Source organism: Baudoinia panamericana (assembly GCF_000338955.1).
Source record: "Baudoinia panamericana UAMH 10762 unplaced genomic scaffold BAUCOscaffold_9, whole genome shotgun sequence".
In the NCBI taxonomy this organism is placed as follows: Eukaryota; Fungi; Ascomycota; class Dothideomycetes; order Mycosphaerellales; family Teratosphaeriaceae; genus Baudoinia; species Baudoinia panamericana.
Genome location: NW_006911265.1, coordinates 797033 through 818577, shown reverse-complemented (window position 1 = coordinate 818577; position 21545 = coordinate 797033). Strand labels below are relative to the sequence as shown.

The window sequence follows — 21545 nt, the reverse complement described above, 5'->3', positions numbered from 1 at the left end:
ATAGCGTTTTATAGTTTGCTTCGTTAGATCGTCCACACGTCACCGTGCCGCGAGTCCGTCAGGGCAACGTTAGAAATATCTACTCGCTCTCGATATCGTTGTGCAGGGCGCCGGACTTCTCGCCCAAGACGTCCCGCGACTTCTCCGGCTCGGCGACGCTGCCTTTGCGGACAATGTCGTCAAGACCAACCTCGCGGTTGATCTCGCGCATACGCTCAGCATCAGCCGCAGCTACACCGACAGAGCCGAAGAGGATATCCATCTCCTCCAGACTGAGACCCTTGGTCTCGGGGAAGAAGATCCAGATGAAGGCGGCACCCATGAAGATGAGAACGCCGAAGAGGATGAAAGTACCGTACGTCATACCAGTGAACATGTCGGGCGTGACTTGTCCGACGATGAAGCTGTCCGCACGTTAGTAACGGAACCATCCGGAAGTGATGAGAGACATTGTACTTACTTGTTCATCCAGTTGGACGATGCACCGAGAGAGATACCGTACGGGCGTTGTGAGATGGGCCAGATTTCAGCAATGACGATCCAGGCGCAAGGTCCCCAGGAGTAACCGAAGTGTACGACGAAAAGCCAGACCATGACGATAGCAGCCCAACCGGCGCCGACGTGGTTTGGCCAGTCGTGCTGGAAAGCTCCCTGGAGGCCAGCAACAATAATGTGGCAGATACCCATACCGATGGCACCGGTAATGAGGACTGGCTTACGGCCAAGTTTGTCGACGTACATGACGGCAGGGAAAGTGGCGATCCACATTACGATACCAACCACACCAGTAGCGAGCAGTGAGGTTGTGTTACCAGACAGGCCGAGGCCGGCGAAGATCTGAGGTGCGTAGTACAGGATTGCGTTGATACCTACACCGCATTAGCATCGCACCGTCTCGCTTCTCGGAAGTTGTGACTTACCAGTCCACTGCTGGAAGAACATGGTCACTGTGGCCAAGGCGACGCGGCGAAGCATGGGCTTGGACTTGAATAGCGACCCCATTGCGACGAACTGGAGCTTGACGGTCGACCATGCGGAACCATCGGCAAGATGAGGGAAGTGCTCAGCTACGGTACGCTTCTCGAAAAGCGACTGGGCTCGGATCTCAGTGAACTCGAGCTCAATCAGCTCGTGGTCCGGTGACAAACTGCGCAGACTGGCCAGCGTCTTGCGAGCCTCGGCCTCACGACCGTGGTGGACGAGCCATCTTGGCGAGAACGGCACTAATGCGCGTTAGTCCGGCTTAAATATGTGCTGTGGCGTACGACTTACTGAACAGAACACCAACGCCCAAGATGACCGCCGGAGCCAACTGAAGGCAGAGGGGCAAGATCCAGGCAGTCGACGTTTGGGTTTCACCGGTTCCGCCGATGTAGTTGGTGCCGTAGTCCTAAAGTACAACAACATGATCAGCCTCGTCCGAACCAAGGGTGGCATCAATTGACACGTACGATCCAGAAAGCGATCATGATACCAGTAGTGATGGCAAGCTGCTGAAGACCGACCAATCCACCACGAACCTCAGGCGGTGCACACTCAGAGTTGTACATGGGCACAATCATGGAAAGCGAGCCGACACCCATACCTTGTTCGAATTAGTCGAAATGCCGCCAAACGAGGGGTGGATTCAATCTCACCCGTAATGAAACGTCCTCCCAGGATTGAGTTGTGTCCAGCAGCGACAGCCGTGACCTGAACGACAACACCAATAATGAAGATGACTGTGTTCACCAGAATTGCGTATTTGCGGGAAATGATCTCGGCCATGAAACCACCGTAGAGGGTACCCAACCAGGCGCCAAGTTCGAAGATGGAAGTAAGCCAACCCTTCAGAGTCTGGTTCGACACGTAGGGCCCCATAGCTGCATGCATGTTAGGCTCTCACTGGCTTTACTGGGTTATTGCTCAGGGCAATTTACCTCGTCCGAAAGAATTCATCGCCAGCACACCAGAGAAAACGCCCTGATTGTATCCATAGAGAAGACCACCGAGACAGGCGAAGCAGGCGATGCCGAAGACTTTGGCGTTCCTGACTAGGGCAGCTGGACCAGCAGAACCTGTCAACTCCTGGCGGCGCTGGAGGGCATGCTGATCGAACTGCGAAGCTGTACCGGCGGGCGCCATGGCTTCTTGTTCCCGGACAAGGAGTTAAAGACGAGAGTTTAATCAAGCTGTGTGCTCTTGAAGAGATGGGGAACAAGTGGAAGAGAAAGCTTGGGTGGCCGGTATATAATACTTACGAAGGAACCACTGCTCACGAGCCCTGTCGGCCCCGAGATTCGTAGAAGCGGTTAGGGTCGAGCAGCGGGGTGCTAGGTTAGTCCATTGTACGAGCTAGCGCTGCCTCACGTGTCCCATTATATGCCGGCTAAAGGCGTCTTTGCATCTGGAGTTGGCGCCCATCCTACGCTTATATGGTCAAACTTCTATGGTTGCAGCTAGCAATACTTGTGAAGTGCGGCAAAGGCGCGCACAAATTCAGGACAATAGACTGCTTCTCGTTGACGATATCCCAACTGCTCGTTTACGGATCCGAGACAACGAGGAACGCGGACAGCCCTGTCTCCATACAAGCTGCACAGACTAATGATCGCCGTCCTGGCCAGCCCTCCACGCAGTGGAGCTTCAGCCATGTGATTTGCCAACGACATGGGGACGGGTGGCTTCTGGGGTGTGGAGACGAGGAGGCGAGATGGTCATCCGGCTGAATGCATTTTGTTGCAGTCCGTGTTGTGGTCACGCCGGTCAGAAACTGGCAGGTTGGCGCCGTCGTATTCTGCCTGAATGCATTCATCCCGGCGCAACCGTGGGTCTAGCGCGTTTTGACGAATTAATACACCAAGAACGTGTCGTCGCTCGCCGGCACCAAGCGGGTTTCGGCACCAAGCCAAAGGCTACTTCACAGGATGCTTGTCCAGCGTGGCCGTTTGGATGTGTTTCGCGCAATCATGAGCAATGAACTCCTCACTCGTCGCCGCCCAAATCCTCCCGCATCGCCCCACGACCCGACCTCAAGTTCGCTGACACTGCCGTGCAGGGAGAGTTGCAGACTTCATGCGTTCTCGTTGGTAAGCACTGGAGCAGGAAGAATGAGGCGACTGCGCTGTTGAGCCACACATCATCAAAGAGCTCAAGTGGACAACACGGGGGCATTAAAGCCTTTCGGCCAAAATTCGGTCTGGCGATCTCGCCTTGCCCAGAGTCGGCGGCCGGAGATTCCAACTCAGAGAGCCAGTGTGACTGACTCATGCTACACGTTCTTGGAGTCGTCCTTCATATTCGGCTCCTGACCGTAATCTGGACATATGCAGTGACGGCAACAACGCAGACCCTGACGTTTTCCTTCATTAACCGTAATGCTGAAGGCGCATGTAATATTCATTGAAAGCTTCCGGAAGCACATGGCCTTGCTATAGCACTGAACCTTCATTGGTCACAATGCTTCTGTCTGTCTGTCCACACGCAATCGGCATCGGCGATCATTTGCACGCGAGAATAACAACTGTGGTCAAGTCGAGAAATGCTCAACGCCTATGCCACGCACGGCCATCTACCGTAACGTAACCAACATCCTTTCAATCGAACAGGAACATCTTACGCGACGCTTGTCCTATTGAGCCTCGGTGGACGAGCATTACGTCCATCAGGCCCATTACTGCCCCACCTGAAGCCGCTGCTACAACAAGTGCGAGAGTGACACCCAAGCCTGTGCGATATTCTCGTTTCCGGTACGCGCAAAGTCGAGAACAATCGATCTCAAGATTAACAGACTCACCGAGGCGCAGCATCAATGCGATGTCGGGTTGGACCAAGGGCTACAGGTATGAGAAGTATGGCTCTCCGTTGCACTTCTTTCTCAGCAGCGCCCGCGAGCGAGCGCAGACCTTAACATTCCATCTTTCCAAACAGCCTCTTCGCTTTCCTGAGCAGAAGTGAAGCAGCGAAAGCGTCGCTGTCTCTGATCGCTATCGGACCTATCGATTGGTACCGTTCAAAACTCTGACGCATTTCTTCCACTCAATGTCTAGGACTTTTGTACCTATACACTGGTAGAGGGTATCGTGTTGCCAGCCATCTTCGGTTTTGCTAACGACCAGGTTCTACGGAAGACCACTATGTCGACACAATCATAGGCAATTGAGCGCCGCACAACCTGTCACAGCTAAAGTCTGCACTTGGATTGTGAGACGCGCGACGGGGTGGTTCTGGCATGCAAGCGAAGCGTGCGGGGATGCAAGTTCTTGGTAAAGAACATGCAGCAGTGGAGGACAGTGACGAGCAGGGCAAGCACCACTTGGAAACCGCTCACGGTTACAACATACCTCACATGCGCAGCGGCGCAGACAGTAGCAGCACCGCTCAAAGCTGTGGCAAGGCAGACATTGCGACATTGAGTAGCGAGGTGGAGTACCGCAAACTTGACTTCATCGTGCCGCGCGAGGATGCGATGTACCGGGTCACGGCATGCGGACAGGATCGACGAGATATATTCAGCAAGCGCGCCTTGCATCCGCTGCACTTTGGGATATGGTACATGCCTAGGGAGTCCACACAAAGCGCGCGATTGAGTACGGGTTGGCCTCTAGTTTCACAATGCTGCGGCATCGTTGGAAGATGCACATATACGACCTTCATGCTGACTCTGGTCAGTATGCGACGGTGCGCAAAGGAACGGCTTCGTACCGACGACAGCAGCAGGCAGAAATCACTGGCATCCTTCATTCTGTGCAAAGCACGATACACCGCGAAGTCTTTCTGCTGTCGACGATGCACAGCTAACTGAGCCTCTTGCGCCACTCAGCGGGCTCGTTGCCAATACTGGCGGCTAGCACAATGTCACAGACAACTGTAAGGTCGTACCTCTCGCCAAGGCTGGCCTGGTATCACCGGATATGCTTCACCCAAATGATCGACTAATGGCTAGCATGCCTCGAGCAAGATCTCCGTCTTGCGGCTCTTCACGTCGCTGGACACGAGGCTCTATACATTCGCGCGTGGTTGGCGGAACGTCAGAAGCCGTAATGTGAGTGTGGAGACAACAGCAGCGAATCAGTTGCGGAGCTGTGAAGCTGTATGAGTGATATCTACTTGCGAGATGAGACGTCCATGCTATCAGCGGACTTTCTCCTAGCGTGCAGACCAGGCAGTCATACGTGTTTGTAAAGATATCACAACTCCAGCGTTGTCAGTTGTAGCGCGACAAGCAATGATACAACAGGAATAAACTGTGCTTGGCCTGCAAGACTGTAGCGTACCACGTGATCGGGTTACCTGAATAGGTAGGGGAAGCTTTCGAGCTCCTCCTCGGTGACTGTAAGCCCCACCTACCGAACCCGTGGCATTCATTGTGGCAGCTTACTGACAAACGAGGAGCAAGTGATCGTTAGCCGTAGGAAACCCTCGTGGTGTGCCGAACAGCTTGATGTGCGCATAACCAGGGCAAGGTTGCCGTCCAACCTTACCACTATGTGGACGAAACAGTGACGCTTACCTTCCGGCCACCGCAAAGGTTAGTTACGTCTCTTCATTCCATTACATTGTCCCTCAACCGTGTAGAAACAGCTTGGCAGCAGTGCTCATTGTCAGGACTGATCTATGGCATTCCTCGCCCGGTCCCTTCTCCGAAAAACTCATTCATCGGCACGCGCGAGTCGGGCTCTCCCCTACCATCAATGCCGCCTTCAGCACGATGTCCATGATCCACCACGCGGCAACCCTCCGATAGCCGGACGCGGGCCACCAGGACCGCCAAAGGAGGAAGCAGCTTCGCTACGAGACAATGGCAGGCCGAGCTCGTACCTCGGTACTACCAGGCGTCTACCAGAGTTCAACCTGAATGACAAAGTAGTGCTCGTGACGGGAGCAGCAAGAGGCTTGGGCCTTGTGCAAGCAGAGGCGTTGCTTGAAGCTGGAGCCACAGTATACGCGCTGGATCGACTGACGGAACCCTCGCCCGACTTTTACAGAGTGCAGAAACGAGCGGCCGAAGAGCTAGGGACAACGTTGCACTACCGGCAGATTGATGTTCGCGATGTCCCACGCTTGAACGAGATTGTTCGCAATATCTCCGAGTCTCAGGGAAAGCTCGATGGCTTGATCGCTGCGGCGGGTATACAGCAAGAGACGCCAGCGTTGGAATACTCCCCAAAGGATGCCAACACCATGTTCGAGGTGAGTAGGCGATCAAACGAGAAAAAGTCGAGCTTGGCTAACTACACTAAGGTCAACATTACTGGCGTATTCATGACAGCTCAAGCGGCAGCCAAGGAGATGATCAGGTGGGGTAACGGTGGCAGCATAGTCATGATCGCGTCGATGAGCGGCACCGTGGCGAACCGGGTAAGTCTTGAAGTATGCCAAACATCTTGATGCAATCTCGCTAACTCTCCTCGACTCACCCAGGGCTTGATTTGCTCTGCATACAATGCTAGTAAGGCCGGCGTGATACAGCTCGCGAGAAATCTCGCCGCAGAGTGGGGACCACACGGTATACGAGTGAACACACTGAGTCCGGGCTACATTGTTACTGCCATGGTTGAGGCACTTTTCGAGCAGTTCCCAGAGCGAAAAAGAGATTGGCCAACACAAAATATGCTGGGTAAGCTGAGCAAACCGGAAGAATACCGCGGTGCCGGTGTCTTTCTGATCAGCGATGCGAGCTCGTTCATGACGGGAAGTGATCTCAGAATAGATGGCGGTCATGCTGCATGGTAGACGCTGCTGTTCGCGTTGGTGAACCAGAATTTGGACAGCGAACGTAGACGGAACATTCATCAAGTATTCCTCGTCAGATAATGCGACAAGAGGTACTATATGAATCAGTTGTGCGTCTATGGATATTGTTCTGATGTTGTCGGTGGCTGATCGCTGTTGTGCCCGATGGTCGGTCCAGTCGCGATGATCGATTCCGACCGTAACAGCACTCCATTCGAGGACTTTCAAATATGCACAACGTCGCCGCCGCAAAGCTGCACTGTCTCCTCACCGCCGTGCGTTTCTCATGCGTGAATCTTGCGAGTCTTACGGTCACGGAGCTGCACCGCTGAACTCTAGCGTGCAGAGTCTCCGTCTGGCTGGCAGTCCGATTCGCCCAAGCAGTACTCCACAAGCACACATCCCACAGGTCGCCAGCGAAGCAGCTGCGGAGCCGACGGAAACCTACCTTGCGCCACGCACTTACCGCTGCCTATCTTGAGCTCCGGCATGCTTTGGGGCACGCACCGTTCCACAGCGTCCCGCTCGCAGCAGCAAATGGTCACGTGCGCTGCAGGTGCAATGTGCACGCTCAACGCCATTGGCCGCTGCGTACGTCTTGTGGTCTCAGACGTGGCTGCTCCTGCGCACACCTGCTGCCATTAGTACCGCCCCTATGCATTTGCGGTCGTGTTCGGCGATGACGCCAGGCTAGGCCGCGGGAGTTGGTCCGCACGACATGGCTTTCCTTCTTTCGCCTCTAACCATCGTTGAAGACGGAGACGAAGAGGGTGATCAAACTTGCCTTCCCACATGACGTCGTCACACCTGCAGCATGCGTTGTACTTAGTGCAGTCCTGACTGGGCATGGCTAATGGGCCATACCACACGCTGTTCGGACCACGGAATGAAGATGCAGCGACATACCCTCGACAACCTTCCAGACGATGTCTTGCTCAAAATCCGGGACCAGATCGAACCCCATCCGGAGAAGACAGTTCCTATTGACCGGCGACAATTTCTGTCTGAAGAGAGCTTCGAGCGTCCGCTACCGCCGGCGAGGCATTCGCTTCGTGACATAGGCCATTTCAGATGCGCTTGTCGAAGGTTCGCAGAAATTGGGGAACCCCTGCTCTTTACCAAAGTTGTGACGAGGTTCTCCAAGAACGGGCTGTGGAGACTGGAGCAGTTGACCGCATGGCCGCATTTAGCACGTCATGTGAAGAAGTTTTCTTACCTTGTACCTTACTTCTATACCCACGGTACTAATCTCTCCGAATGCGACTTCTCACATTGCTGATCAATAATAGACGACGATTCGGTGCGGTTCCGGCTACCAAACGCTGGCGCAGCTACGGCACACCTTGATCTTAGCAGTCTGCGGCAGAAGATCGCAGAACAGCACGAGATCGTCCGAACCGAACAGGACGTTCGTGTGCTGAAGGGAGCCGTTGCAAAGTTCACGGCCCTGCAGCAAATCCAGCTACTGCGTGTTGCTGATGACGAAGATACTGCATTACTTGCATATATCCGTAGACACGAGGATTATAGGCAGTTTGTGAATCTGGAGTGGGCGCCGGCATGCTTGAGGGGCTCAATGACAATAGGTACAGCCCTTGCGCACGCCAACGTGCCAGAGATACGATTCTCATCACCAGTGCTGAGCCCCCAGAGCGCAGAATTCCTTTCAGCTCATAGACCGCAGTCTCTGACTACCCTTGCTGCACGACTCACATGCCTAACATTGCACTTCGATGATGGACAGGACCTGGATCGGAAGATGAGCGATCTTTCCGGCTTATTCCACAGCGTGTTCCACAGCGCTGTCAATCTACAAGCGGTGCATGTTGGTTTTCCGCCACGCAGACCCCTCAATCTTCCCCTGGACTCCGTCTTCCATAACGTGACTTGGAGCAGGTTGGTGGCGTTTGGGGTACAGAGCTGGTTATTGGACGCTGAGGAGATCGTCGACCTTGCTCTACGACACAAGAGTGGTTTGAAAGGGCTTCGGCTTCGGGATGTCCAGCTCAGAGAAGGCAGTATGTGGAAAGACGTCTTAGGACCGTTGAGGGACTCGATGTACAGGCTCGAATGGGTCAGCTTACGCGGTATTGGGTATGCACGCGACTTCGACGAGACGTGGTCCGGAGCCGAATTGCCAGACGACATTCCACCTGGTGAGAGTGACAGCGAGAGTAGCGAGGAAGAGGAGACGCCGATGCCCGGACCGAGCACGAGTCACCATAACACCACCAACGATCGCTTGGAGGATGAAGACGAGCATTGGAGCGCTGATACGGATTCGGACGACGAGCAACGACCGGAAGAAGCCAACGAAATGGATTTTCCACCCCTCAACTCACCTGATACTCCGGCCTCTGCGCCGTGGTGTAACTGCAACGGTTCCGGGCATACGGACTCCGCAGAGCATCTTGGCGATGACGGAGAACGAGTTGATAATCGACAGCGCAAAGCGTGGGAGAAGTGGGTTCTCAAGCGATGTCCGGAACACGATCGCCAACATTGACCTTACAACGAGCGCGTGCTTCAGGCCACTGAACACCGAGCACAAACTTAAATCACGTGATTACAGGTGTTCGTACGGCTCTTCGCGCGAACTTGCTCATTACTATGCTGAGAGCGCGCATCTGGTGGCAAGCGGCTGTCACCCTTACTCGGCCATTCTACCCTCCGTTGAAACTTGGCCAGCACCACTCAGCCGATCTGTTCACTCACCGGAGAATACCAGCTACAACCACGATCTTAACAAAAAGGAAGCGTCCGAGGTACATCAGTCACAACAGCAGCGAAGCTCGTTCACCAACTCATATGCACGCTTCACGTGCTTGGTGCATGCGTGACTGCCTGATTACTGGCCCACCTTCACCGATGTTTTCTGGTGACAATAATATGCCCTTTCGACAGAGACACTGCGTAAACCACTCGTTGCTCCCCTGACAGGATCCTGGTCACGCGCTGTCTTCCTAGCATACATTCCTTTCCCAGCAAGACTCTGGAATCGAGAACAATGGGTGGTCCCAAATTCCGGACGCGACCTGAAGTGGATCTGGTTGCTGAGCTCCTACGACGTGATATCAACATGTACCGTACCAGGAGCTTCGACGATTTCATGAATGAAGGAATCAACGTCAATGTATACCCGGCACGCGAGGCACAGCGCATCAATGACTCATTGGGTCACCTTCTTGGCTTCACTCACTACAACTTCGAGGTTTGGGGTGACCAGGAGAAGGCCATGCAAGTTCGGCTCACTGGAGCGCATCAAGCTCTCGTTCACTGTCGGGCCAGATGGGTCCATGTAGAGGCTTACCTGCGGTATCTGCCTCACAGACAGAGACCTGATGCAGCGCATGCAATCAATAGGCCGCGTCTTCAATGGGAATGGTGGCTTGCCAACGGGAAGCTGTTTTCGTTCCTGACCCTACCCCGGGAGATACGAGATCAGATATATATCCATACATTTGGCTTCACTACTGAACCCTATCCGACGTGTAAGAGCCGAAGGCTAATGGGCCGTTTCGCTGGCATGCAAATCCAGAAACCGAGTGTCGCCTTTCTTAGACTGAACAAGCAAGTCAGTGCAGAAGCGGTAAAGGTGTTGTACTTGTATAGCACATTCGTTGCGGCACAGACTCGCGTCCTTGCTCGACTTCTATCTAAGCGGTACCCACAAGATAGCATCCGCCGACTCGAAATAGCACTGAGTCACCAAGAATTTCTCAGGCTCTTCGGCTTCGCTCATGCGGGGTTTGCAATATATGAGCGGCAGGAGACTGCAGAGGCCTTGCGGCAGATGAAACTCGACAACCTTACACTCACATTCGCAGCTCCATCCCTGACCGCCGTAAGCCAGAATCTTGACGGTGCCTGTCAGAGAGTCGTGGTCGACTGGATCCTTGAAGCCGCCTGGCCTTCGGTCCGTGGCCTTTTTGTGACAGTGGCCGGCTACGTCAAAACTGCGCAAAAGGCAAAGTTCGAGACTGCTTGCGGGACGGTGCGGGCGCAGATCAGTCGGTGGAACAGATTGCGAAGGGCATTGGGCTTGTTCGAGGGCACCTTGCCAGAGTATGATCAGTGGCTGGCGGAGGCGGAGGGAGACTCTGAAGGGGGTGTCAGCATTGTCGACTTATCCAAATGTGCCAATGGATACCTATCATTGACCGCTAAACAGGAGATACCACCGGTATGTCGATGCAGAGTACTGTGCACAGCTGAAAAGTGGTCGGCGGATGACTGAGGGCGGAAACGATGGCTCGGGAGCTGGGAGATGGCTAGAAGTTTTGCTTTGTCAGAAAGATGTCTACTACACGGACAAAAGCCGATCAAATCTATATCCTCAAGGGCCATCAACATCACTAGAGCTCATTGGCAGCGTTTATATAGGCGCGCGAAATCCGTTCTGCGATATGGTAACATTGCGAATCGAAAGATAGCCATGTGTAGGTACGATACAACATACACTACGTACAATCACAGCGGATCTCAGCACGCCAATGTACGTGACACTGCGCGGCGCCTAGGCGGCCGTGACGTCCAACGGACGTCTTTCAGTCGGGGTGCTCCGCGCTTGCGCGCAGTATGGCCGCTCAGCTTATTGTCCGTCCACGCTCCGCCACTGAGAAGGTTCGAAAGGGCACCTTCTTTGGCCAGGAGCTCCTCGAAGCCGCCTTCTTCTACGACGTTCCCTTGATCAAGAACAACGACATGCTTGGCCATCTCCATCATGTCTCTGCTGTGCGTTATCATGATCACTGTCATTGCTCGGCTCTTGTCGTCTACGAGGCTCTTGATCGCCTGCCGCACTAGCGCTGCTGACTCGACGTCTAAAGCCGATGTTGCTTCATCCAGAATTAGTACTGAAGGGTTCCGGACCAAGGCTCGCGCAATGGCAACACGCTGTGCTTGACCACCTGACAAGCCCATGCCACCATCGCCTATGGGAGTATCATAACCTAAAGGAAGGCTGTTTATGAAGTCATGAATACCAGCCCTTTGTGCAGCATCGATGATGACGACCTCGCTGCAGTATGGAGAGCCGGTAGGAAGCCCATACGTGATGTTCTCTGCGACAGTCGCCGCGAAGACGGTTGGATTCTGTAGCACAGGTACAATCGCAGTCCGCAAGGACGGAGTTGAGAGGGTTGTGATGTCCCGGCCACAAATGATCAACTCGCCAGCAGCCGCTGCATCTGTCTCCGGCATCTGAGCTGTGTTCCAGATATCCAGCAACAGGGTCGCAATGGTCGACTTTCCTGAGCCCGATTCCCCGACTATGGCTGTTGAGACGCCGGGGTGCAAACGGAGGTTGATACGATTGAGAACTGTACGTGCTGGTCGGCTCGGATACGCAAAGCGCAGATTGTTGAACAGGATTTCGCCAACACTCTCCACTCGCGTATCACCAAGATGTTCGTGTGAGTCTTGAGGTAGATGCGCTAGGCGAAGTAGACGGGACGCGGCATCACGCGAGCTGCCGACCTGCGGTATGCATTCCAGAATGACGCTAATGTTTGCAAGAGCGAACATCAGCATAACAATTACCTGTATCACGTCGTTGACGGCTGTGCCTCTGCATACTAGCCACGTGCCGATGTAGAAGACAAGCGCATTGGCAAAACTCACGGCTGAGTCGGACAAGCCAAAGAAGAAGCCGGTGTAGAACGATCGCTGGAACCCTACTACCAGGGCGTGATTTGTAGCTCTGATGTACTTGTCCTTGAAATGAGATTCCAGCGCTAACGCGCGCACGGTCTTGATGTTGGTGAAGACTTCAGTGAAGATGGAAGAGGCGATCTCGGCTGCGTCATTGCTGCGAGTCTCCCATCTGGCACTAACCGCTGCAAAAAGCCTGGACACGCCCAGAATGTAAGGCCCGACGGAAAGTGCGATTAGGGTCATCTTCCACTGCGCAGAGAGTGCCCACACGACAGATATGGCACACATTATAAGTGCAATGAATGCCAGTGCAGTGAATGTACCCAAGAGCTCTCGCATGGCTTCCGCATTACGGTCAAGACAGTCAACAAGATGCGACACCGAATTCTGCTCGTCGTCGAAGAACGCTTTCGGCTGGTCCAGGACACGCTTAACTGCTCGATCACGGAAGCTGTCGACCCAGTGTTGACCGACCTGGCCAAGGAGAAATCTTTGAAGGCCAGTGTGTGCCGCATCGAGAGCGGAGACCGTGAGAATGATCAAGGCGTAAATCAGCTGTTTGCGGCCTTCGCCATGAGGCATTGCATATGTCCCGAGCAGTTTGGCCAGTATGTACGAAAACACCGGCGTTGCGATGGCATGCACAGTACAGCCGTAGAACCCTGCCAAGATCATAAGCTTCCCCGAGGCGCTGGCATTGGGCCAGATCGTGCCCAATATACGAGACAAACCCCAATTATGGGTATTGGCTACATCTGCCTGGACATGGTTGATACCCCTATCAACAACTGGCTTCTTGCCGCTTTCAGCCAAGTCCAGTACTGCGCTCATAGATAGGGGTTGTCTGCTGTGTTCAGAGCCAACTGCGCGTATCCTACTGTCCGCGGCTGCCTTCCCGGTGCGGTCGACAAGCTGCTGAAGAACTGCGGACAATCGATCCCCATGAGGGTGAGCTGGTGCCTCATATGCATCAGACTTCCAACCCCAGCGTTGAAAGTCGGTCGAGAGTGGCGGGGGAGCCATGGTCAGGCGTTTGTAAGCTACAGCGGCACCTGGCACCACTCTCCCCAAGTGGCCCATTACGGGCACAGGAATATCATGTTCCCAAACAGCTGGTAGAAAGGAGGAGCGATCGTTCTCAATGACCGTGAGATGGACTTCGAGCGGATCGTGGGCGATGTGGCTGCTCCGCAGGTCCGTGGTATCAATGTTCAGAGACGAGCCTCTAGTGTACACGGACTCCCAATCTGGAGTTCTACGCGAATCGAAATGCGACGCTTTTGCGCGGAAATCTTCAGGTAAGAGGTCCTGGAACGGCGTATCTTTGAGCTTCTCGAGATGCTTGCGGTAGCCTTCTTGTACAAGCTTTCCGTGCTCGAGTAGATATACGTAGTCTTCTGGTTGGATCTGCGAGATATCGTGGGTGATGACAATCGTAGTCTTACCACGCCGCCAGAGTCGGATCGCATCCATCATCAAAGCCCGGCTGATGTGGTCAAGAGCGCTTGTTGATTCGTCCAGGAGTAGTATTGGCGTGTCGCGCAATCTGGCTCGCGCCAAAGCCATCCTTTGGCGCTGACCACCAGAGATAGATCCGCCATCGTAGCCTACCAGTGTATCCAATCCATTCGGCATATCTGTAATCATAAGCTGCAGTAAAGCGAACTCGGCTGCAGCCATCACCTCAGATTTGCTTACTTCGCTATAGTCCTTACGACCAAAAGCGATGTTGCGGAACACGGTGTCGCTGAACAGAAAACTCTGCTGCTCCACAAGCGCGATATTGGAGCGAAGCCACTCGGTATCCAAAGCGTGGACAGGTATGCCATCAACAGCTAACTCACCACTGGTGACTCGATAGAAGCCCATGAGTAATTGACTGATCGTACTCTTACCAGACCCGCTCCTTCCGATCAAGAACGTCATCTCCCCAGCAGGTATCAACATACTAACATCGTCCAGAGCGAGATGATCGGACCGCGAAGGGTACGCGAAGCTGAGATTCGTGATACTTATCTCGCCACGACAGGTCGAGGGAGAATGGAGTCCAGGTTTCTGCCAAACATTGGAGCCACGCTGTACCTCCGCCATGACTGCTCGTAATGTTGTACCCGCTCTCCGACCCTTTTCGAGATTGATTACCTGTGGCAAAATCATTTGCAGGGCCTGAAAGGCTCCGATCGCGCCCAGGAATGTGATGATGACCCGAGCGACGGTTGCTTCACCGTTGCGGATCAGTACGCCACCATAGTAGAAGCCTTGTACAAACATTGCCGAAGCGAAGAACACTCCCGTAGCCATCTGCAACCCGCTCGCCCGAGCCACCTTCAGATACCAATTGCCAGCTTCGCGCACCTTCGTCATGTACTTCTGCCGCTCCAGGGTCTGACCGTTGAAGCACTTGACGGTCTCAATTGCGGTGAATGCACTGGTCGTGCACTTCTGCGCTTCGCCTAGCTTTTCCTGCTGTTGTGTGATAGCGGCTTGCATGATACGAGCAAGTAGACCGAACAGAACGATGATCACCGGCACGGTCGACAGGATGACAAAGGTGAGCTTCCACTGGTAGAAGAACGCCTCTCCCAGGCACAAAAGACATTGCGCAGCTGCGGAGAACAGCAAACCTAGCGGCTGGGATGTGGCAAGCTGCAAGTCGCGGATCTGCGTCTGCAAACGAGGGAGCAGTGCACCGATGCCATTTTTTCGCATGTCGTACCACTCAATATCCCTCTCGAGAAGGCCGTGGAAGAGGCGGTCGCGCGCACTCTTCGCTTGAAGCTCACCGAAGGTAAGCCAGAGCATGAATTCAAGTGAATGGAAGATCCAGCTACCGCCAGCGACAGCGACCAAGTAGAGAACGTGTTTCTTTTGCTCCTGCATAAGTGTGATAGTTGTCCAGGCTCCGCTCGCGTACTGTGTGAAGCCCTCGAAGAGCCTTCCGATAAGGAAGGATTGGACAGGATTGGCCGCACCGGCAATGGCTGAGCATATGACGCCGCAAATGAGTACCGGCAGGTTGGCACTAGTGGTGAAGAAGAAAAGTGCCTTCCATGGCGTCGCAGATGGTGCGTTGCCTTCGCCGTACTCTGTCTTGTCGGGAGAGTCAGAGGCATGGTCGTCCTTTTCCGTGGTCATTAGCTCGCCATTAGTTTTGGATGAGCGTGCCATGGAGGACGGTGATTCTGAGTGGAGCTCATAGCCATGCGCCGACCAAGTCATTTGCTCTTCCGAGATCTATGTTCGCGATACACGTCTGCGTGTTACGAGCGGCCCAAGTGTCAAAGATTGTGGTCCGGGCATATGTAAAAGCGGAGCGGATACTTCCGCTTCATATTGTTGTCGCAGCGCCACATGGTACCAATCAATCCTGCACCGATCCTGGAACATCCACCCACCGCGAAGGAACATGGTCCTGCACTTGCTTTCCCGCGACCGCAGCACCACGATGTGCCCACCCATTGTCTTTGCCCACAGGGACGCGCTTGAAGGCTCTCGCGGGAATGCCTCGTAAGTACCCCGTGCGCTCTCACGTGGCACATCTCTCCCGAGCGTTTTCTCACGATCCCTCGTTGTTCGGTCTCTACGGCATCGTAGCGTTGTGCTGACCTCGGCACATAGGGTCGACGCACTTCTTGCAACCCGGAAGCAATGCCGTAATTCTAGGACTCAAGCTCCCTTGGCTTTCTGCGCTTTCTCATAAATCCAGTCGTTCAGACCTGCGCGATTTCTACCCATTGTCAGCAACCGCGAATCAGCAGAATCGAAACACTGTGAGTTACCTGGCGATCTCGACAGCATAGAACTGCATACGAACGGCTGAACAGTCTTGTCAGTATGAATATAGGCGAATTAGTATCGGACATACCACCTACCGAAGATGGTCTCCTTCTCGCCATATTCCCAGGCTGGGTTCGCCCGCAACATTGTGCCGAAATTGTAGTCCTCCACTTTCTTCTCGTACTCGTTGATGAAATTGCGCCACCTCTCCTTGCCCTCCTTACTCTTCATCTCATCCTCGTTAATCGTGGCCTTGAGATCAAAGTCTGGAAACTCTCGCCTGAAATGCTCCAGTATGTCATCGTCATACTTTGTGAGGCGTAGCTTCGAGCCCGGCAGCTTCTCGAGTATGGACCAGTATGTGCTCATGTGTTCAACAACTTATATAGCTGTCAGTAGATGCTGGAGACCAAGTACTACAGTCGAACGAACCTTTCACGGCGAACTGTTTCTCGATTTCCTCGAAGTTGTCCGCTTCCTCGGGATTGATGGGACCGCCAGGCGCGCTGAGAGACATGTTGCACAGGCACAATCAGCTATTGGATACCGTACACTTGTATCACAAGAAGTCAAGAATATCAATGCTAGCAAACCTCACTATCTGGTGAGCCAACGAATAGTGGTCAAATCTCGAAAATGACGCCAACCTCGCATGCCCGCTGAGTCAGCGACACTGTGGGTATTTTCCACGTGATGCGGCTCCACGGTATCTTGCGATCAACCATCTCAGATTCCTGAACGCATGATAAGGACGCGACCACGCGATCGGCCCATCTGCGTTTCGATCCGGTAGTCTCACGTCGATGTGCTCCGCGGCAACGTCATTTCACTCCTTCCCGTGTGTCTGCAATTTGGAAGAATACAATCCTTCAAGTGGGCGGCGAAGACTGTCATACAGATCAGCAAGCCACTGAGGGAAACATGCTGAGAGAAAGCTTCGCTCAGATCTCGTGGGTACTCTACCTTCGACGCAGTGCCATTTCCTGTTCTCGAATCTTGTGTCCTCCGTCCTCTTTCGTACGTCTATGGTAGTTCGTAACCTCTGTCCTCTCTCTACGACTAGCAATATGGACGCCTTCACGCCCCAGCAGACCATCGAACTCGTCAGTCGCATTGGGTGCAAGAAAGCCCACATGCGTATTGACAAGCTGTGGTGGAACTCTTTCATGACCGGACCGCTCCTAGGATTTGGCTGCGCAGTGCTCGTGTCTACAAACGCTGCGCCTTGGTACCAGCAGAATGCCCCAGGCTTGATACGCTCGATAGCAGCACTGTTCTTCCCGATCGGACTCGTAATGATTGTGTTAAGCGGAGCGGATCTTTTCACGAGCAATATCATGTTCATGACGACGGCTTTTTTGCGTAGGTCGACATCGTATCTTCACGAAGGTTGTCTGGCGCGCTGACAATACTACAGACCGAAGGGTAAGCGTGCTGGATGTCGCTCAGAGCTGGGCCGTATCGTTCTTCGGCAACCTGGCAGGCTCACTATTTTTCATGGCGATCATCATGGGCTATGGCGGCGTCTTCCAGGAGACGAGTGGCTATGCATCAGCCGCTATTATGATTGCTGAACAAAAGGTACGGCCAGGTTGCGAGCTCGGTAAGCGTGCGAACAATCGCTGACCTGTGGCTCCCTCGGTTTGTAGGCTGTGCAGCCGCAGTGGCATCAGATATTTCTACGTGCAATAGGCGCGAACTGGCTTGTCTGCTTCGCTGTATTCATTTCGATAAGCAGCCGCGAAATCTCCAGTAAGATCATTGCTATCTGGTGGCCAACGGCAACCTTCGTGGCCCTGGCGTTGGACCATGTCGTTGCGTCAGTACAAACCCACTGCAACGATCGGTGCTTTTGCGAAGCTGACCTACGTGGCATATAGCAACATGTTCTTCATACCTATGGGAATCTGGTGTGGCGCAGATATCGGAGTCGGCTACTATATCTGGAAGTCCATGATACCGACCATGATGGGCAACATGGTGGGCGGAGGCCTCTTCGTCGGCACTGTGTATTGGTATCTTTACCTCACTGGCGAAGATGGCGTAGGTGTGGACTTCAACATTGGTTCCTTGGCCACAGCGATGGAGGCTGGAGGCCCAATGCGGAGGACGACGGACGAGAAGCAGCGCAACGTAAGGCACATGAGCGACGGGACCATTGTTGGGCAAGACCCAGATGCCATTTTACCACATTCAAGCGGCCAGATGATCAGCGCCATTGGCGTGGAGTTGAGCGATGACAGTCCGTATACCAAGTCGCACGCCGAGCGGACGAAACGTCCGGTGAAAGGGTCCGTGGACGGAAAGGTGTAGATATTCAGCACCGTGCTCACGGCCATCGTGTCGCTGTCATGGTAGGTGCTCGACTTCGCCTGGGCAGACTGTCCGTTGCTGTCGGCGGAGAAGGAACGGGTCGTGGTTTGTTTCGGGAAACTTTGAAGGACATACTATAAGTGAGCGATCAATGCTGTTTACTCAGCGATATCAACTGCGGCGCATCCGAGCACTGTATCCGGCGTTACACCAGCCATCAAAAGCCTCCGAAGACTGTGTGGTGGCGCGCACCGAACACCCGCAGATCTGCAGGGGGTAAGAGTGGAGACTCCACAGGCCTCGATACATGTACTTGCTCCACTGGCCTGGCAATCTTAGTTTTTCCTCATCCCAATCAACCCTCCACTAGTATCACGTATGGTCACATACGACCTTGATGTCGGACGATCGCGAGAACAAGCCACGCGGTGGCTGCCATGAGCAATGGATCGGTCTCGCCAGTGTGTCAATCGCTTACACAATGGCTGCAGGAGGACGAAATGAGACGTGTACTCCGGTGCTTGTAACGCGTGTTATGCATCGCCCACCAGCAGCTCCTCTGCAGTGCGTCTCGGATCCCGCTGCCGTTGTTGCCACAGATGCATTCAAGCAAGAGAACTCAATCAAAGCCATGTGCAGATCGTAGCTCTACGGTCACGGTCGCGTGGATGCTCTTCCAATGTTGAAGCTGCAGCTCGCCGACCCCAACGTGAGAAATGCTCTCAGCGCTGTGACCGGCAATCAACGAAAATGACCGGATGTCGAGGGTGCTGCCGCTCCCTTGCTTGCATTGCGAGTGCCGTCGCTGTGCAACGCCCGTGTCTGGAGACCACAAAGTGCGACCACATCGTCCAGTCATCTTATCAGGGAAATGGTTGGCCGTCCATCTACCTCTCCTCTCCCTTCTTCTCATTCTCGAGTCCATGGCTCTGATTGCTCAGTCTGTGCGACATACACCATCACGCTTACCTTACGACCCGACAGATACCACGTTCTTCCATTCAATAAGCGCGCGGAGCACTTTCGTATCGCTTGCGCGCTGCGAAGACGCTGCTTTCAGTCTTTGCAGGCGACTGAGTAATAACGGGTCATGAGCATGGCCGACTCCTGCTCACCATCTGAAACACCGTCGAGGCGAAGATAGTACAGATCGACAGCCACAATGAGGATACCTCCTATAGACATACTTCTCTTATGGCCGACTTCCAACTACATCGACCCGGTCACACACGGTCCGGCTTTGCTCATTGTCAACCTAATCTGTATCACGCTGGTCGCTATTGCGGTTATAGGTCGGCTATACTCGAGGCTAGTAATAAAGCAGTGGTATGGCGCGGATGATTCCCTGATCATCCTGTCACTTGTACGATACCGCCAACCCTGCTGAGGCTTGCAACAAGAGCTACAGCTGATGTAGAGCTATTAGATCTTCACCATGGGCATGACTATTGTGGTCATCCTCGCGAACGAGGCATACGGCTGGAATAGACACGAATGGGATATTCCAGCAGGAATGATCATTGGCGCCAACAAAATTGCCTTCGTCGCCAAACTCATGTTCACGCTCGCGGCCACCTTCACAAGACTGTCACTCATTTGCTTCTACTACCGCCTCGTCAAAGACACCGGTATGACGTGGTTCAGATGGGTGCTGCACGCTAGCGTAGCCTGGAGCATTGCCGTCTGCATCCAATTCGTTTGCGAGACAATCTGGCTTTGCGTCCCTATCGAAGCGTATTGGATCTACCCTCCCATGCCAAACATCCGTTGCCTCGATGAAGGCAAAGTCATGCTCGGTGGTGGCATAATCAACTGCTTTTCGGACCTACTTACTACCGTCCTGCCGATCCCCATCGTTGTGCGCCTGCAAATGCCGCTTCGCCAGCGCGTCGGTGTCTGCCTCCTCCTCTGCCTAGGCTTCATCGTCACCGTCGCTGGTGTCGTCCGCACGTTTTACATCTGGAAGTCGCTCATCGCAGACTACGACGAGACGTGGTTTGCTTACCCGCTGTGGATCGCCGCGGCGGTGGAGATAGATCTTGCGGTAATATGCGCCTGTGCGCCGGCATGGAAGAGTCTGCTGGCAAGACCTATCGCGAAGCTCTCGAGTAAGCTGTCCAGCCTGCGAAGCCCGCCGAATTCTGCAGGGACGCCGTCATCGACTTCGAAAGGCAAAGCCTCGACGCTCTTCTTCAACCCTTTACGGAGTCTGCCTTGGTTCCAGATTACTCGCCTGGAGTTCGAAGCAAGCCGAAATCAAACTCAACTAGAGAAAGGCTCCGCCTCCGTTCACGAAGAAGAGGACAACCTGCCACCTCCGCGCCCGTCCTCCCGCGCCCCTCGTATTCCCTCAGACCAATTCCACTTCGATTTCAGCAGCGACCCCGGCGCACGGGAGTTTCGACATTCCGAAATCGTTCCCTTGCCCTCTCCTTCACATTCAGATGATGACGACATGGCCATTCGGCCCGCCACACCGGGCACGCCGTCGTTGATGATCATGAAACGGCAGTCAGTGGAGCAAAAGAGCTCGTACCTCGGCCCAAACCATGCGATACCACCTCACCCACGAGGTGGGAGTAGTCCACGCAGGTCGATGGGGCTGCTAAAGCCGGGACAGTGAGTCAAATGAAAGCCATAAGCCTTGGTTGCTCTTTGAGATGATGCTAATGGAGGCACCTATCGCTTTAGGTGGTTCGGAGAGAGTAAGACTCTCATCAAGAGCGGAGGTGAGAGGAATGGTCCACTGACAAAGAAATGGCCAAGAATTGAAGAAGCTAGGGGTGCATGCGACATGAGTGTGAAGGGAACTTACTGTTGAGCTGTGACGAGATACCGTGTGCAGCTTCTTGCTGTGTTGTTAGCGGCAGCATTTGGAGATTATGTAGGTTACAACCATTCGTCAGCGCAGATATGCACCAAGAGATGTCGCGCTAGAGTTTGGCGAGGTGGTCCAGAGGGTGGGGACATTGCCATTCCTCAGAGCGAACGGGGAAAGAACACAACAAACAGGACATTTTGGGATGCTAGGTACACTCACATTCCGCAGTAAGTCGCTAGCTTGGCCACTGCAGAAGTCCCGATTG

At 54.0% G+C, this 21545-nt stretch overlaps 10 protein-coding genes across 10 annotated transcripts; 6 read left to right on the top strand and 4 right to left on the bottom strand.

Annotated features, from left to right (window-relative positions):
- Window positions 1–79: 79 nt before the first annotated feature.
- BAUCODRAFT_73879 (uncharacterized protein) lies at window positions 80–2124 on the bottom strand (the record flags this gene model as incomplete). Its single annotated transcript, XM_007680018.1, has 7 exons — window positions 80–404; window positions 461–869; window positions 921–1223; window positions 1273–1390; window positions 1452–1585; window positions 1638–1862; window positions 1920–2124. 7 exons carry the CDS (start codon window positions 2122–2124, stop codon window positions 80–82), a joined length of 1719 nt encoding a protein of 572 aa, XP_007678208.1.
- Window positions 2125–2836: 712 nt separating this feature from the next.
- BAUCODRAFT_557181 (uncharacterized protein) lies at window positions 2837–3730 on the bottom strand. Its single transcript, XM_007680260.1, has one exon. It carries the CDS (start codon window positions 3247–3249, stop codon window positions 2965–2967), a length of 285 nt encoding a protein of 94 aa, XP_007678450.1. The 5' UTR covers window positions 3250–3730; the 3' UTR covers window positions 2837–2964.
- On the top strand, window positions 3730–5280 carry BAUCODRAFT_556913 (uncharacterized protein). The gene has a single exon (XM_007680259.1). The coding sequence runs from the start codon at window positions 4211–4213 to the stop codon at window positions 4781–4783; it is 573 nt and encodes a 190-aa protein (XP_007678449.1). The 5' UTR covers window positions 3730–4210; the 3' UTR covers window positions 4784–5280.
- A 166-nt stretch (window positions 5281–5446) lies between these two features.
- Window positions 5447–6831, top strand: BAUCODRAFT_35943 (uncharacterized protein). The gene is made up of 3 exons (XM_007679885.1): window positions 5447–6171; window positions 6223–6339; window positions 6403–6831. The coding sequence occupies exons 1-3, from the start codon at window positions 5596–5598 to the stop codon at window positions 6712–6714; spliced, it is 1005 nt and encodes a 334-aa protein (XP_007678075.1). The 5' UTR covers window positions 5447–5595; the 3' UTR covers window positions 6715–6831.
- Window positions 6832–7606: 775 nt separating this feature from the next.
- On the top strand, window positions 7607–9220 carry BAUCODRAFT_73956 (uncharacterized protein; the record flags this gene model as incomplete). The annotated part of the gene is made up of 2 exons (XM_007680023.1): window positions 7607–7955; window positions 8004–9220. 2 exons carry the CDS (start codon window positions 7607–7609, stop codon window positions 9218–9220), a joined length of 1566 nt encoding a protein of 521 aa, XP_007678213.1.
- A 251-nt stretch (window positions 9221–9471) lies between these two features.
- Window positions 9472–11074, top strand: BAUCODRAFT_557168 (uncharacterized protein). The gene has a single exon (XM_007680258.1). The coding sequence runs from the start codon at window positions 9722–9724 to the stop codon at window positions 10949–10951; it is 1230 nt and encodes a 409-aa protein (XP_007678448.1). The 5' UTR covers window positions 9472–9721; the 3' UTR covers window positions 10952–11074.
- A 15-nt stretch (window positions 11075–11089) lies between these two features.
- Window positions 11090–15504, bottom strand: BAUCODRAFT_124301 (uncharacterized protein; the record flags this gene model as incomplete). Its single annotated transcript, XM_007680257.1, has 3 exons — window positions 11090–11174; window positions 11237–13243; window positions 13646–15504. 3 exons carry the CDS (start codon window positions 15502–15504, stop codon window positions 11090–11092), a joined length of 3951 nt encoding a protein of 1316 aa, XP_007678447.1.
- A 531-nt stretch (window positions 15505–16035) lies between these two features.
- On the bottom strand, window positions 16036–16663 carry BAUCODRAFT_124300 (uncharacterized protein; the record flags this gene model as incomplete). Its single annotated transcript, XM_007680256.1, has 4 exons — window positions 16036–16096; window positions 16149–16185; window positions 16242–16526; window positions 16579–16663. The coding sequence occupies 4 exons, from the start codon at window positions 16661–16663 to the stop codon at window positions 16036–16038; spliced, it is 468 nt and encodes a 155-aa protein (XP_007678446.1).
- Window positions 16664–17133: 470 nt separating this feature from the next.
- BAUCODRAFT_93143 (uncharacterized protein) lies at window positions 17134–18675 on the top strand. The gene is made up of 4 exons (XM_007680052.1): window positions 17134–17508; window positions 17564–17727; window positions 17796–17965; window positions 18027–18675. Exons 1-4 carry the CDS (start codon window positions 17172–17174, stop codon window positions 18457–18459), a joined length of 1104 nt encoding a protein of 367 aa, XP_007678242.1. The 5' UTR covers window positions 17134–17171; the 3' UTR covers window positions 18460–18675.
- Window positions 18676–19639: 964 nt separating this feature from the next.
- BAUCODRAFT_557854 (uncharacterized protein) lies at window positions 19640–21543 on the top strand. The gene has a single exon (XM_007680255.1). The coding sequence runs from the start codon at window positions 19895–19897 to the stop codon at window positions 21080–21082; it is 1188 nt and encodes a 395-aa protein (XP_007678445.1). The 5' UTR covers window positions 19640–19894; the 3' UTR covers window positions 21083–21543.
- Window positions 21544–21545: the final 2 nt, after the last annotated feature.

Coding starts and splice junctions, on each gene's coding strand:
- BAUCODRAFT_556913 (XM_007680259.1), top strand. CDS start 4,211: ATGCAAGCGAAGCGTGCGGGGATGCAAGTTCTTGGTAAAGAACATGCA.
- BAUCODRAFT_557854 (XM_007680255.1), top strand. CDS start 19,895: ATGGGCATGACTATTGTGGTCATCCTCGCGAACGAGGCATACGGCTGG.
- BAUCODRAFT_93143 (XM_007680052.1), top strand. CDS start 17,172: ATGGTAGTTCGTAACCTCTGTCCTCTCTCTACGACTAGCAATATGGAC. Junction 17,509..17,563: donor CATGACGACGGCTTTTTTGC/GTAGGTCGACAT, acceptor ACAATACTACAG/ACCGAAGGGTAAGCGTGCTG. Junction 17,966..18,026: donor GCGTTGGACCATGTCGTTGC/GTCAGTACAAAC, acceptor CGTGGCATATAG/CAACATGTTCTTCATACCTA.
- BAUCODRAFT_35943 (XM_007679885.1), top strand. CDS start 5,596: ATGGCATTCCTCGCCCGGTCCCTTCTCCGAAAAACTCATTCATCGGCA. Junction 6,172..6,222: donor ATGCCAACACCATGTTCGAG/GTGAGTAGGCGA, acceptor AACTACACTAAG/GTCAACATTACTGGCGTATT. Junction 6,340..6,402: donor GCGGCACCGTGGCGAACCGG/GTAAGTCTTGAA, acceptor CGACTCACCCAG/GGCTTGATTTGCTCTGCATA.
- BAUCODRAFT_557168 (XM_007680258.1), top strand. CDS start 9,722: ATGGGTGGTCCCAAATTCCGGACGCGACCTGAAGTGGATCTGGTTGCT.
- BAUCODRAFT_557181 (XM_007680260.1), bottom strand. CDS start 3,249: ATGAGTCAGTCACACTGGCTCTCTGAGTTGGAATCTCCGGCCGCCGAC.